General features: G+C 48.3%; 2 protein-coding genes across 2 annotated transcripts; one reads left to right on the top strand and one right to left on the bottom strand.

Moving 5' to 3' along the window:
• Positions 1-15: 15 nt before the first annotated feature.
• On the top strand, positions 16-3581 carry LOC101778563 (protein NRT1/ PTR FAMILY 6.4). The gene is made up of 3 exons (XM_004952845.2): positions 16-254; positions 385-1277; positions 2384-3581. The coding sequence occupies exons 1-3, from the start codon at positions 252-254 to the stop codon at positions 3315-3317; spliced, it is 1830 nt and encodes a 609-aa protein (XP_004952902.1). The 5' UTR covers positions 16-251; the 3' UTR covers positions 3318-3581.
• A 4928-nt stretch (positions 3582-8509) lies between these two features.
• LOC101777895 lies at positions 8510-14419 on the bottom strand. Its single transcript, XM_004952843.3, has 5 exons — positions 14292-14419; positions 14041-14214; positions 9657-10857; positions 9093-9565; positions 8510-8993 (listed from the first exon to the last, which is right to left on the bottom strand). The coding sequence occupies exons 1-5, from the start codon at positions 14304-14306 to the stop codon at positions 8967-8969; spliced, it is 1890 nt and encodes a 629-aa protein (XP_004952900.1). The 5' UTR covers positions 14307-14419; the 3' UTR covers positions 8510-8966.
• Positions 14420-14425: the final 6 nt, after the last annotated feature.

Raw genomic sequence — 14425 nt, 5'->3', positions numbered from 1 at the left:
AGGGGAAAAAGTAACAAAAGAAAAGCACGTCCCAAGCAGTCCAGTGCAGCCACGCCCTCTGGATGCCCGCGCGCCCTATAAATCCTCCCCGGCCTCATCCTCTTCGGCAAGCTCACAGCACAAACGTTCCTCTCCTCCTCGTCCTCTCTGTTGCCCCTTTGCCTGCAGCAACCCTGTACTAGGCGCAGGCCACACAGCAAGCTATACAGCAGCTGCAGGGCAGCACCGCTGCGCCAAGTTTTCCGCCAGCAATGGTAAGAGCTTAGCCATGCCATGGCGGCCACGCATGCTCTCGAGATCATGGTGTCGTACGTACGTGTTTCGGTTCGAGGGTCGTTTCTCGTCAGTTCTGATCGATGTCTCTGATGAATGTTGTGTGTATAGGTTTCTGCTGGAGGCCATGGCGGTGGGTGCGGCGACGGCGACGACGGGCAGGCCGTGGACTTCCGCGGCAACCCGGTGGACAAGTCCCGGACGGGCAGGTGGCTCGGCGCCGGGCTCATCCTGGGCACGGAGCTGGCGGAGCGCGTGTGCGTGATGGGCATCTCCATGAACCTGGTGACGTACCTCGTCGGCGAGCTCCACCTGTCCAACTCCAAGTCCGCCAACGTCGTCACCAACTTCATGGGCACCCTCAACCTCCTCGCCCTCGTCGGCGGCTTCCTCGCCGACGCCAAGCTCGGCCGCTACCTCACCATCGCCATCTCCGCCACCGTCGCCGCCACCGGCGTCAGCATGCTGACAGTGGACACGACGGTGCCGAACATGCGTCCGCCGGCGTGCGCGGACGCGCGGGGCCCGCGGGGGCACGAGTGCGTGCCGGCGACGGGCGGGCAGCTGGCGATGCTGTACGCGGCGCTGTACACGATCGCGGCCGGGGCGGGGGGCCTCAAGGCGAACGTGTCCGGGTTCGGGTCGGACCAGTTCGACGGACGGGACCCGCGGGAGGAGCGCGCCATGGTCTTCTTCTTCAACCGCTTCTACTTCTGCATCAGCCTGGGGTCGCTCTTCGCGGTCACCGTGCTGGTGTACGTGCAGGACAACGTGGGCCGGCCCTGGGGCTACGGCGTCTCCGCCGTCGCCATGGTGCTCGCCGTCGCCGTCTTCGTCGCAGGCACGCCCAAGTACCGCTACCGCCGGCCGCAGGGGAGCCCGCTCACGGTGATCGGGAGGGTGCTCGCCACCGCCTGGAGGAAGCGACGCCTGCCGCTCCCCGCCGACGCCGCCGAGCTCCACGGATTCCACGCCGCCAAGGTCGCCCACACGGACAGGCTCAGGTAATTGCTAATTGATTAATTAATTATAGTAAGTATTAGCGCAATGTCCTTGTCTTGGCAGCTGCTTCTTTGAGCTCGTGTTAGGCTCGATGATGCATCGCACGTGCTGTTAGGCCGGCTGAACCGGCAGTAGCTGTAGCTCGATCGAAGCCAATAAAAATCTCACCGTTGCATGGCTGGATCATGAACGCAAGGACAACGATAGAGCTGGGCAGGCAGTATTGTCTGTGGCACGATGATGTGCTGCTATGGGTACGAGCTGTAGTACAGTGTTGCAGATCACGTGCATGTGGCTGCGGATGAGCTGATCTCATGCAGATCGCTGCTCCGTCCTTTTTGCAGTTTTCTTTCTTCTTTTTTTTTTTGCATCTTTTCATTTGAAAAATAGGATCGATATGGCTTCGCTCTGAGCCTTCGCCTTCACTGTACCTTCACCTCCAACGTCGTGGTCGGAGCCCCAGCCACATGAAGTTTCTATAGCTACATTAGCATGGACCCCTACTCGTCGACGCGATAGGATCTGAGCTAGGAAGCGTAGGCATGGCTCATCAGAGTTTGGCAAGTCTATTGTTAGTGCAAGCACATGCCACTTGTCTTGCTCCTCGTGTCAGTGTCACGGCTGAGATGGACACGGGAAGCTGAGACCGGTAAGGAAAGAAGAGTCCTTTGCCAGTTGCTAACACAGCACGCAAAAAGCTTCAAATGGAGCAGCAGAGTCTCATGCATGATTGGATACCAAAAGAAAAAAGAAAAAACTAGACAAGTAAGCGTGCTGCGAGAGCCCTCTCGCACAGTCGCACTGTTCCGGCTGAAACCGATCGATGCGCCGGCCTCTCTGTTTCGGCCTGTCGAGTCGTGACAGCACGGGTGTGCGTGAGTCACGCACACGTACGCCCGAGCCCCAATCAATGCGGGTCTCTGTTGCGTAGCTGATGATGAGTGGTGGGTGCATCGCACCGTGCACACCGGCCTAATGATGTAACGACCTGTCGTGTCTATCATGCGCGTGCTTCACGACAAATGTCTAGTACATACGTGCTCGATCGATCGATCACGGACCGGCCGGTTCTGATGATTCTGTACCGTGTGGATGATGCATCGTGCAGGTGCCTTGACAAGGCGGCGATCGTGGAGGTGGACCTGTCGGAGAAGCGGGCGCCGGCGCCGGCGGCGTCGACGGTGACGGAGGTGGAGGAGGTCAAGATGGTGGTGAAGCTGCTGCCCATCTGGTCCACGTGCATTCTCTTCTGGACGGTCTACTCCCAGATGACCACCTTCTCCGTCGAGCAGGCCACGCGCATGGACCGCCGCCTCCGCCCGGGCGCCGCCGCGTCGTCGGGCGGGTTCGAAGTTCCGGCGGGCTCCTTTTCCGTGTTCCTCTTCATCTCCATCCTGCTCTTTACCTCCCTCAACGAGCGCGTCCTGGTGCCGCTCGCCGCCCGCGCCACGGGCCGCCCGCAGGGGCTCACCTCGCTGCAGCGGGTCGGGACCGGGCTCGTCCTCTCCGTCGCCGCCATGGTCGTCTCCGCGCTCGTCGAGAAGAAGCGCCGCGACGCGTCCGTCGGGGACGGGCACGTCGCCATCAGCGCCTTCTGGCTCGTGCCGCAGTTCTTCCTCGTCGGCGCCGGCGAGGCGTTCGCGTACGTCGGGCAGCTGGAGTTTTTCATCCGGGAGGCGCCTGAGCGTATGAAGTCCATGAGCACGGGGCTCTTCCTCGTCACGCTGTCCATGGGCTTCTTCCTCAGCAGCTTCCTCGTCTTCGCCGTCGACGCCGCCACGCGGGGCACGTGGATCCGGAACAACCTCGACCGCGGGAAGCTGGACCGCTTCTACTGGATGCTCGCCGTGCTCGGCGTCGCCAACTTCGCCGTCTTCCTCGTCTTCGCCAGGAGGCACCAGTACAAGCCCAGTGCCGTGCCGGCGGCCGTGGCGCCCGCCGCCGGCGGCGGGGCCGACAGCGCGGGCCGCGCCGTGTCCGGGGAGAAGGAGATGGACGACTTCGTCGCGGTCAAGGAGGCCGTGGAAGGGATGGACGTGTAGGGGGGGACGTAGGGCATGCATGTCAGGCTCAGAATTGAGCGGTGTGTACGAGTGCTGCTGTAGTGTGCTTTTTTTCGCTTTTGGGGTAGTGTACGGCGAATTTTTCTTTCGCCTTTTCAGTTTGCTGCTTCGGCCTGCTCTCCTGTAAATAACATATAGGAGATATGAGAATTGAGGCGAAGTTTTCTTTTTTTTCTCTTTTATAAAGTTTGCACCAAGAAAATGTTGAAATGAGCTTTTCTGAGTATAAATGTTCTCTCTGTCCATTCTTACTGTGTAGCCCTGCATAGTGTTTATACTATTCGAAAAGGGGGTAAAAAAACAAGAGAGAAAACTCGAATAAAGCAGGCCGAAGTAACAGAGAGGGACATGAAACGAAACGAATCAGGCCGACACGACTAAGTGGGCCTACAGGAGCGGATAGCCCAATGCAACTGAAGCCCAGCAAGCTTCGGTCGCAAATATTTCTAAACAACAAATATCCATCTATCTACATTTACTAAACACGAGCTCTTGCCAACATGCATGGCCCTAGTTTGTGTGTACTGTGATTTTGACGATTAAATTACGTGACATCCTCCGTCCCAAATTACAGTTCACTTTAATTTTAAACTAACTCCTAAGTTAAACCTTATCTAACTTTAACTAAGAGTTTAGAAAAAAATGCATCAATATTTACAACATATAATTAGTTTTAATCAAATCCAACACGAAATATATCTTGATGGTGCAATTATTCCGTGTCATATATTTAATATGTTTTATAAGAAGTTGGTCAAAGTTAGAGCGGTTCAACTTAGTATAAAAGCTAAAGTAAGGTATATTTTGAATAAAGCATCACCGGGAGAGGACCATTCATCCAGCACCTTAGTACCGGTTGGGTCTAATGGATAGCTCCCCGTGAGCCCCTTTAGTACCAGTTGGGGGCTCCAACCGATACTAAAAGTCACCCATTAGTACCGGGTGGAGGCCCATTAGTACCGGGTGGAGCCTCCACCCGGTACTAATGAGGGCCTTTAGTACCAGGTGGAGGCTCCACCTGGTACTAATGTGCCTGAGGGTCTTTAGTATCGGGTAGAGGCTCCACCAGGTGACCTTATCGGTTGGAGCCCCCAACCTGTACTAAAGGGTCCTATCTCCTCCGCTAGTGGCCTGATCGGCCCATCCCGACCTCCTCTGCCTTATCTTTTCCCCTCCGCCTGTGCACGGTCCTTGGCCTTTCCTCCTCTCCCCTCCCCTTTCCTCTCTCTCTCTGGCCCTCCGCCTGCGCACTGCCCACTCTGCTCCCCTCCCCCCTCCTCCGCTCGCCCCCTCTGCCTCCCCTCTGCTCGTCCCTCACCGGCAGTGAGGAGCAGCGGCGGGGCGAGGTGAGGCGGCGGCGCGGATCTGCGGGTGACGGTGGGCTGCGGCGCGGATCTGCGAGCGACGGCGGGTGGTGGAGGGTTGCGGGAGGGCACGGCACGAGGGCTGCGGGAGGGCGGTGGGAGTGGCGGCGGGAGGGCGGTGGGAGTGGCGGCGGGAGGGCGGTGGGAGCGGCGGCGGGAGGGTGGGGGCGAGTGGATGCAGTGGCGACGGTGAGCCCTTCTCTTTCTCTCTCTCTCATCCAGGATGCGGCAGCGGGAGGGCGCGACGGGCGGCCGCGGGAGAGCGCGGTGGGAGGGTGGCGGACGGCGGCGGGAGGGCTCAATCTCGAGCGGCAGCAGGGGCCTCAGGCGGGAGGCCGGGGTGCGGGTCGGGCTCAAGCTCGGGTTCAGGTCGACGGGGTGGGATTTCTTTTTTTATTTTTTTAATACCCCTTTAGTACCGGTTATTTCACCCGGTACTAAAAAGGGGACTTTCCCAACCGGTACTGGTGGGAGATTTCCAACCGGTACTGATTGGGTTTTCCCTAACAGTGAAGGGAGTCCTATACTTTGATAGGTCTCATACATGCTAAGAATGAAATGCCAGAACAAAGATAGGTTGAATTAAGACGCAAGGACTGTTTGCTAAATGGATCCTCGAACGTGGAACTGGGCTAGCGTTTGAGCCATCGATACTATGTGATAAATTATTATACCAAAATTAATTCTCTTGCTTATCTCATTACTTATAACATTTATATTTCAACATTTACATGAATGTGCTTGAGTTGCCAGGACTTAGAACTAGGTTGCAAGCCTCATTTTTACGATAGGTAATCACACTAGAAAAAACTTGAGTTCATCTAGATTAATCTATAAGAAAGTTTTATTGAATATGAGATAGTTTTGCTTTGGAAGTTTTGATGAACTTTGGTTTTATTTGTCCTAATTCACCTCATCCCCTCTTAGAACGACCGCATGGGCATTGTAGCGACCGCTCCTTATTGCTCTCCCAAAAATAATTAACAAGGAAGCGGCAATGAACAAGGCAGCTAGGTTATAGCCATACGGATGGGGTTTAGGTTTGGAATCCTTTGAAATATTACCGAGATGGGTCTGGGATTGTACGCTTCAAGACTTCAATTATTTTGTAACAAAAAAATAGTGTAAATCCAGCTAATTGATAGTCATTTTAGTTAATGGAATGAAAAGCAAATATCTTGTGCTTAGAAAGAAATAAGGCTGTTTTGCACGCCGCCGCTAATGTGAGTAGCTCACAACTTTTTGCCTCCTCCTTACCTTGTATAATCACATGAGAAACGCCCTATCCCATCGCCCCTCTACCACCGACTACTAACCTAGAAGTAGGTCTCAACTTTGCTTGCTCTCCTTACATATGCTCACACACCTTCCGGCCTCTCCCTCCACTACTGACCGCTAATCTAAAGTAGCTTACAACCTTTTTTTCCTCTCCTTACCTTATATGTCACATGAGAGACACCCTTTCCCACACCCCTCCGCCATCGATTGACAAATACAATTCTCCTCCCCTCTCACATCAGATCTCTCTTTTACTCCCCCTTGCCCTCCCCTACAGATCTACCGGCCAGTCGGTGATGGCACCACCACGAGACTATTGAACGTCATGGTTGGTGGGGGCGCCTCCTCTAACCTAAGATTTGAGGGGTCAAGGGGAGGAGTGAAGAGATAAGTCAGTAACTCAAGGGTAAAGACGAAGGGGCAAGCTTGGGAAGGGATGCCAGCTCAAGAGAAAGGTGAAAGAGCACACTTGAGTTGTGCCTCCGGCTCAAGGGGAAAGGCGAAGGAGTGCACCCGAGAAGAACACTAGTAGCAAGTGAGGACTCCTTTCTTTCTTGTGCTCCCTTTACCCGTTTTGTCAAATAATTTTGAATTTTCCCCTTTGCATCTAGGTTTACATGAATATTTCCACACTTCCATGAAAAATTGCTTGGAAAAACCTTTCTTTTGGAAAAAAAATAAATAAATGCCATGGTTGGCAAGGTCGCCTCCTCTAACCCTAGATCTGAGAGTTCTGGGGAAGGAGTGAAGAGATAAGTTGACGACTCAAGGGTAAAAGCGAAGGATCAAGCCTGGGAAGTGATGTCGGCTCAAGAGAAAGGTGAAGGAGCACACATGAGTAATGACGCCGACTCAAGGGGAAAGGTAAAGGAGCGCGCCCAGGCAGCAACGGTAGCCGGTGAGGACATCACCTCATCCTTTCTTTATTTTCCATTTCGCTAGAACAATTTGACCTTTCCCCTTTCTATCTAGGTTTTCATGAATATTTCCACGCTTCCAAAAAATTGTTTGGAAAAACCTTTTGACAAATATTTTTAGAATTTTCATGAGAAATTCTTGATAAAAAATATAGAAAAACTTTTAAAAACTTTTTTTTGTAAAAGAAGTTGCAAAAGAGGTTAGGGCGTTAGGGAAGATGCGCAAAGTGAGACTTAAAGTGCATGTGAGAGTGGGAGGGTAAAAGAAAATAAGCTCCACAAATAGAAACTCAATAGCAAGAATATTTTTTTTGAGAATACCCTTTAGCTGGGACACTCGGGCCACTTTTAGTTCACACACTCTAGTTAGAAGAGCTCAGTAGAGTTGCTATCAGTGAACCCAAAAGAAGCTTATCATATTTCTATCCTTTGTGTAGGCCACCTAAACTGGGTTTTCTTTTAGCCTTAGTTTTAGTTCAGTTCCTTTAAAGAGAAAAAAATTTAGGACTTATTGAGATCAATCCTAGATTCGCTTCTTGATATCAAAATGCTATGCTATCCCTTATAGTTTTGTGGGAGATGTATCTTTTCGCCTGTACTCCCTTCGTCCCAAAAAGAATGACATTCTAGAATTCAAAATTTATCAAAAAAAAGAATGATATTCTAGAATTTAAATCTTATGCATGCATAATCTGGCGCGTTGATCTCGTGCATGCATGATTAAATAGAAACATATTTCTCCCTTTTCTATATGCAAACTAAACTAACTAAGGGAACATGCATCTTTCTCATTCAGCCCTAATCTGTCTGAAAAATCCTAAAAAGTCATTCTTTTTGGGATGGAGGGAGTATGTTTTGGAAAGCATTTGTACCATGGATCATAGGTGAGGGTACCATTTCATTTGTTGTTGCCTAACTTGTTTCTAATGCAGTTTCTTTTAAAGAGAGAAACATTTGGGAATTTCTGAGATCAATCCTAGCTTTAATCATTGGTATTAAAATGCTATTTTTACCCCCCTCATAGTTTTGTGGGAGATGCATCTTTTCGCTTGTATGTTTTGGAAAACGTTTGTATCATGGATATCGTGGGTTTTGCTCACACCACAGCGGCGTTGTGTGGACCAAGATGGTAGCCGAAAAGAGCTTAGGCGATCTTGGTCTCTGTCCTTCGAAATCTAAAGTAGGCACAAGGAGTAGAAGAAAGTAACTAGAAACGGCTTCCTGATTTTCTCAGTGAATCAAGCGCCATACTCCGCACGGCGCTTCTTCATTTTGCTAGAAATCACCTCGACTCTCCTCAACGCTATTGCGTTATTGCGATTTTGCAACTGGAACTGGCCTTGAGCGAAACATACGTGATTTCACTTGAACAAATGGATCCAGTGAGCTCAAGTGGCTTTTGCTGAAAGAAAGCCATCCGACAGAGCAAGTGATATAGCTATAGCAAGCTTGGACCTGTTCCAATAGTTATGTTCAAGAAACACAAGAGGGGCAGTCCTGCTTAGATGCCTCTAGACTCAATGGATGGAGGAACGTCATAGCCACTAGTAGGGAAACAAACACTATCAGATATACATCCTGTGATACATTGACAGGAACGAAACACGGGGTATAAATAGATAAAGTTGGCAACGAACGCATTCTGCCAAGGATATACAATGAGAATGGAGCTCCAAAAAGAACAGAAAAACTTCATGGAGAAACAAGTGATAGAGAGAATGGTTTAAACTTTATAAACCTTTCCACCCAGGGAGCGATTCTTCCCATTTTTAATTCTGATTAACTCGATAACTCAAAATTTATCACCTACTTAAAAACAATATTTTCAAATTCATCAACAACTAAATAACAGTTTAACTTGCTGCCTAATCTATACAGTCTACTACAGTAACATCTATCAGGTTGAGCTGCTTTCTTGATCTCTCTGTTGTCGCCACCAGGAACTCTTCTACTCCTCCAAGGAAGAAAGAATGGATTAGAATATTACAAAATTCATTTATCAGGAGTCTCTCTTAAATATTATGCCACCGAATCAATCCTTTCTTCAGCTTTATGTATCAAAACTCACATCACTTATGCTCTGACAACAAAATGAGCTGCAAAACAAGAGACATGGTTAAAATCTGACATGAGACTGCTGGGTTGATGTTAACTCATAAGTGCGCACGTGGCACAAATGTAAAGAAAATCCATACCTGTTGGGCAATATGGACTAGATGATTGTCGCGTTGAGGAGAACCCACTGGATGCTCTTGCATCACAGGATTTGGATGAGGATTTTGCTTTTTAGGTGGACTACCCAGGTCGCTGCTCTTCTCAGGAACAGCACGCTGAGGGGTGCTGTATATAGACACACACTTGCGCTTCCTGCGGTTGAATGTGTATTTGATATGTCTGGCACCTTCAGCTTGCATGGAAGCTCCAGAAGCTGTCTTTGCATGCTCTTCTTTGTTCAGGGAGATAGCAATTGAAGCATCAGGTTTCTCTAAAGCTTGCACGGGAAGTCCAGAAGATGCCTTCGAATTTTCTTCTTTGTCCAATGAACTAACAGTTGAAGCATCAGCCTTATGTGAAGCCAAAGTGCAGCTTCCATCCTCTAAAACTTCCTTACAGCTTGCAGTATTAGTATTTGGTGTTCTCTGCTCTAGCTGGTCCACCACTAAGTTACCTGCATCATGTTAAGAATGTTCAGGGTTAAACCACATCAAAAACGAAAATGAAGGATTGAAATTGTAAAAAGAAAAAGGTTCCAAAGGTACCATAATCTATAGGTTCACTTTTGGTCGACTGAAGGAGCACTGTAGAGCTGTTTTCAGGTTCAAATTGACCATTATCTACACTAGTCTGATGCATAAAGTTTTCAGTAGTACATTTCAGAGGAGGACCATTGTTTTTGGCAGATGTATCTGAGCGATTCTCTGCCACCTCAGAGATCAATTCATTATCAGACACGCTTTTCTCGCTGGTTGTCCTAAGCAGGGTGTTAGCAGATCCAGGAACACTTTTGGAATCGGAAAGTTCATCTTCCAAAACCCTGATAGTCTTTGTTCTTTTTCTCTTTTTCACTTGCATGTTGTTGACTGCAAGGACATCAAGCAGTTCAGGGAAGGCAGTCCCCTGATTTAAGCCAGCATCCCTCCTGCTTATTTTTAAGTCTTCCTTCATGTCAGTTAAGGCATCCACACCCTGTCCAGCAGACATCTGTGGTGGTGAAAGTTCCTGTTCAAGAGCCTGAATTAGCAGCAAACACCCATTTCCATCAGATGTATCAGATAACTTATCTTCTGCTTCCCCATGCTCACTGGAATTATCATGCTTACCACTGGGCCTGCTTCTTCTGCCTCTCTTGCCCTTGTACTTGCCCAGAAATTTTGTTTGAAGTATGTCTTCCATGATGGACCTTGTGTGGCATGGGTTTTTAGCAGCATTATTCTTTCTGGTCTTTGAACAGCTATTCAATGCAGTAGCCTGCTTTGGATTTTGTTTCAGGGATGCACCTGTTCCTTTAGTCCGCTGTTTAAGTGCATGGATACGCTGTGTACACCCATTATGATAGAAATTAGGTTTCTTATTTCTTTCCATAAATGATGGCAGATCAGGACTACAACGATTTATGTCCAATTTTTCCACTGCTCCATTCTCTGCGGATATAGGAACAAGGCAAGCTTCATCACAGTCGTCCGCGTTCTTTTTATTCTTCAACAATATATTTCCTCCTTGTCCTTGTTGATGTATCTCAGAACGAGGGCTGGTGTCTTTATTAGAATCAGCTTCCTTGGATGTGGGAAGGCCATTTACTCTTGCCTCAGCTAAGGTTTTCCTTGTCTGCTCTAATTCATTATTTGCCAGATGCAGCTCAACTTTAAGCGAGGCCATAGTCTTTTGTGTGCCATGCAATTGCTCTTCTAGTTCCTTGATCCTTTTAACATGCGCTGAAGATTGCAGTTCTACCTCTTTAACCTGCAGATAAGCAAACAAATTTCAGGAATGCATTCATTATTAAACAAGACAACATATAAATAAAGTTGGAGTAATACTGTAAACATATTAAAAGATTATTGAACAATGTACAACATTACAAAGAAGCTCAAAAACAAAATAACTGGACATCTGCTGTCACGCATATGGACACCTTTTAAAATAAAAAATGAAACGGCGTGAAAATTGGATCCCATTGACTGCCTACTGGCCGAATTTATTTATACAATCTATTGGTGTCGTAAAAAACAAAAATATCAAACATTGCATAACAGGCAGACCCAGCTCTGGAGTAAGAGGACTCAGGCAGCCAGTCATCCTACTCAAGGCCCGGCACTAGGAGGGAGGGAGGAGCACAAATCCCTACGAGTCCTTTACGTATCGAACATTTTTGGGAAAAATATAATATGCAACACAATAACTTAGCCTAGCTCAGTTGGTGGGAGATGTGGACGTACACCCTCACCACCCACATTCGAGTCCTCTTCAACTAGAATTTGGGTACATATGTATAGTAACATCTTGTTCCTCCTAGATTAGTGAGAGTTTTTTTAATGACATGCCGCATGATAGTTGTGGTGAGGAGCACTAATCGTGTTTGTAGAAAGAGGTTCTTACTATACATATTCTAAAAATAGAAAGAAGAACTAGACCATGGGGAGAAATGTCTGCTGGCGCTGCTCCTAAGGCAGGGGGACACCGAACCCGGGCTGGTTAGGTACACGGTAGTAATAAATCTCAGGGAAATACCCACATTTGCGAGCACCCAGGTTCGAACCTAGGTGGATGGCCTCCTCAGCATCAGGCTCTACCAACCGAGCTATCACCTGCTTCTCCTATTAGAATTTTGAAAAATAGTATTGTACTAAATGGCCCTTTTCTACTTCATTCTAGGCTGAATAAATTGTATGGGTAACTCCTCATACTAACTGGACAAGACAATAGCACTAAATCAGCTAGAAGAATGGATCCAGAGAGTAGGCTGGTTGAAATCTGCAGGTGCGGAGCTGTTCCCCTGTTGAAGATCAAATATGCATTAGCATATTATTTGAAAGAAATGCTCATCCATGCTTTCAGCAAGAGTCAGCTGTTCTTCATTTTCCATCTTATGTAAAAGAAAAAGGTGGCCAGATCAATAATATAACTATGAACTAGGACCATAGGACAGCTAAATCAAAACATGGCAGCAATGTAATCGACACGTATTTTTCCTACGACATCCTAAGACAATAGTATGTGGTCAGGGGGATATGAGAACAATCACTTTACATTGACAGAGACCATACATGTCAAAATCTCAGAATCGGTAGGAACTGTAATCATCTGAACGTATAATGAAAGTGACACTGAGACAACTAGCTCACAACATTAACCTATAGTGGAGAGGCATCACTATCTGTATTATAATGAATTAATAATCCATACAACAAATTGGGCCATTACACAATGTGGAAGTAACTGTATTGTTACTATGAACCTTCACGATAAGAACTGCACCGATGCTCTGAAGATAGCATGAAATGGTAGTGGAACCTTTCACAGCTCTTTGTAGCGGACATGGCCCATAACACTGACAATTCCAATCTTATGCATTACATGGAAACAAAGTTGACACAGAAGTTCTGAAAATAGTCTGCTAAAACATCAAGAATCACTACAAACTGGTCACTGGAATATGAAATGACCATAGGACGTGATTGGTATAAAGTTAACTACAAGACTAGGGGAAAAGTTCTTCATCCCACAATCTTCCGGAACCGAAAAAAGGTGTGATGCAGAAATAAACCCAAGAAAAAAGATGTTCATGCAACAAATTTCACAGGGACAATTCCCCTGTTCCCCAACTCTGGGTTCCAATCAAAGGCACACCAAAAGCTGCAATCGTATCATTATGTGATTCGCTGAATCGTTGCTACCCCTCAAACAAGCATTTTTCTATTCTATGCAGTGCCTGAGTGACATATTTGTCACCAGCAACAGCAATATAACTAAAAACCAAATGGCACCAGATGTTTTTCATATTCTCAAGGCACAAAATCTTGGTTGTATACAAAATCACCAGCAGCGAACTTTTGAGGCACGCAACATCAGACGGACATAGCACATTTGTAACAGAGGAAAAAACAACCAGACAGCAAAAAAGAGTACGGTCAAGACTCAAGAGAAATGCAACAGATCAGTGAAGACACAGTGGCAAAGGCACATCAGAATCCTATTATCACTGAAACCTGCAATGGTTCCAAGCTTCCAGCAACCACAGTAGCACCATCCTCTGCCTTATCAGAAAAAAGAATAATAATCTGAATAACCATTCAGATACTTGAGGCCTCCAACAATATCAACAGATTGTGAAGCATGACCCTGTGAGCCCAGAATAGGGTTGTGGCAAATCTGTAATACTAGCCGCGAAAGGAAGAACAATCAAGAAGCACAAAATTTAGTTTTCCAAAGAGATTCAGTCATACCAAGTATCCGAGCTGCTTAGTGACCCTTCTACCACCAACGCAGAGAAGAATGTACTAGTTATTCCGGATTCTGAAAGAATCGACTGAGGGGAACGGATCCCATTCAAACAATCAAGGCTATCTAAGTTTGAACATCATCACTGCAGAAACCGCAATGCACAAGAACAAAATCGAGAGGACGAAATCCATATACTACGAGCTCCAAATCACAGCCATCCGAATGCGAAATTTGAACTGGACCACCAACATCCCGGTAGCAGAAAGCTGGAGCACAAAATCCCCATCCCACGAGCTCCAAATCTCAGTCACACTAATCCGAAATTTGAACTGGACCTTCACCCCCAACATCCCTATAGCAGAAACCAGAACACAAAATCAAGAAGACCAAATCCCTATCCGACGAGCTCCAAATCCCTGTGATTCGAATGCGAAATTTGAAATGGACCTTCAGCACAGACACCCCGCGAACAGAAACAAGAATTCCGAACTCCACCCCGAAACAATAGCCCCCAAAACCTCCCCTAAAACGCAAAGACCCGCACCCTCCAATCCAGACTATTCCTGCGCACACCAGCAAAATCCAAAACCCAATACAATCGCAAACGATTCACGAAGCACGCGCAACCAACGAGTAAACCCAACCAAGAGCGAGCGGTTCCAACTTCGAAGCGGGGGGGTGGATGGATGGAGAGCACCGTACCCTGGCCTCCATGATGGCCTTGAGCCGCAGGAGCGCGGCGACGCCGTCGTCCTTGGCGGCCTCGAGCCCGGCGGCGAGCGCCGCCGCGCGCCGCTCCGCCGCCAGCACCCGCGCCGCCGACTCCTGCGCCATGCTGAGCATGATCCCCGCGTACGCCTTCCTCATCGCCTCCACCTGCGCGGAAACAACCCGACCCGATCAGCTCAGGCGGCGGGCGGCGCCGGCGGCGGGTTCCGGGAGCGGAATTTCACCTGGGAGTCCGCCATTCCGGAGCGTAGGAAAAAAAATTGGGGGGGAGGAGGGAAGAAGGGGCCCTGGTTGTTGCTGGTGGTGTTGGGGGGCTGTGGCGGTTGGAATAGAGGTGTGGGAAACGGAAAGGCAGGGA

This window comes from Setaria italica, chromosome I (genome assembly GCF_000263155.2).
Source record: "Setaria italica strain Yugu1 chromosome I, Setaria_italica_v2.0, whole genome shotgun sequence".
NCBI classification, from domain to species: domain Eukaryota; kingdom Viridiplantae; phylum Streptophyta; class Magnoliopsida; order Poales; family Poaceae; genus Setaria; species Setaria italica.
Note: the sequence above shows the minus strand (reverse complement) of the source record. Positions and strands in the feature narration are given on the sequence as shown.

Excerpts from the sequence above, each read along its gene's own strand:
- LOC101778563 (XM_004952845.2), top strand. Across the intron at positions 1,278-2,383 it reads GCCCACACGGACAGGCTCAG|GTGCCTTGACAAGGCGGCGA; the intron begins GTAATTGCTAAT and ends TGCATCGTGCAG.
- LOC101777895 (XM_004952843.3), bottom strand. Across the intron at positions 9,566-9,656 it reads AAGTGAACCTATAGATTATG|GTAACTTAGTGGTGGACCAG; the intron begins GTACCTTTGGAA and ends AACATGATGCAG. Across the intron at positions 8,994-9,092 it reads TAGTCCATATTGCCCAACAG|CTCATTTTGTTGTCAGAGCA; the intron begins GTATGGATTTTC and ends CTTGTTTTGCAG.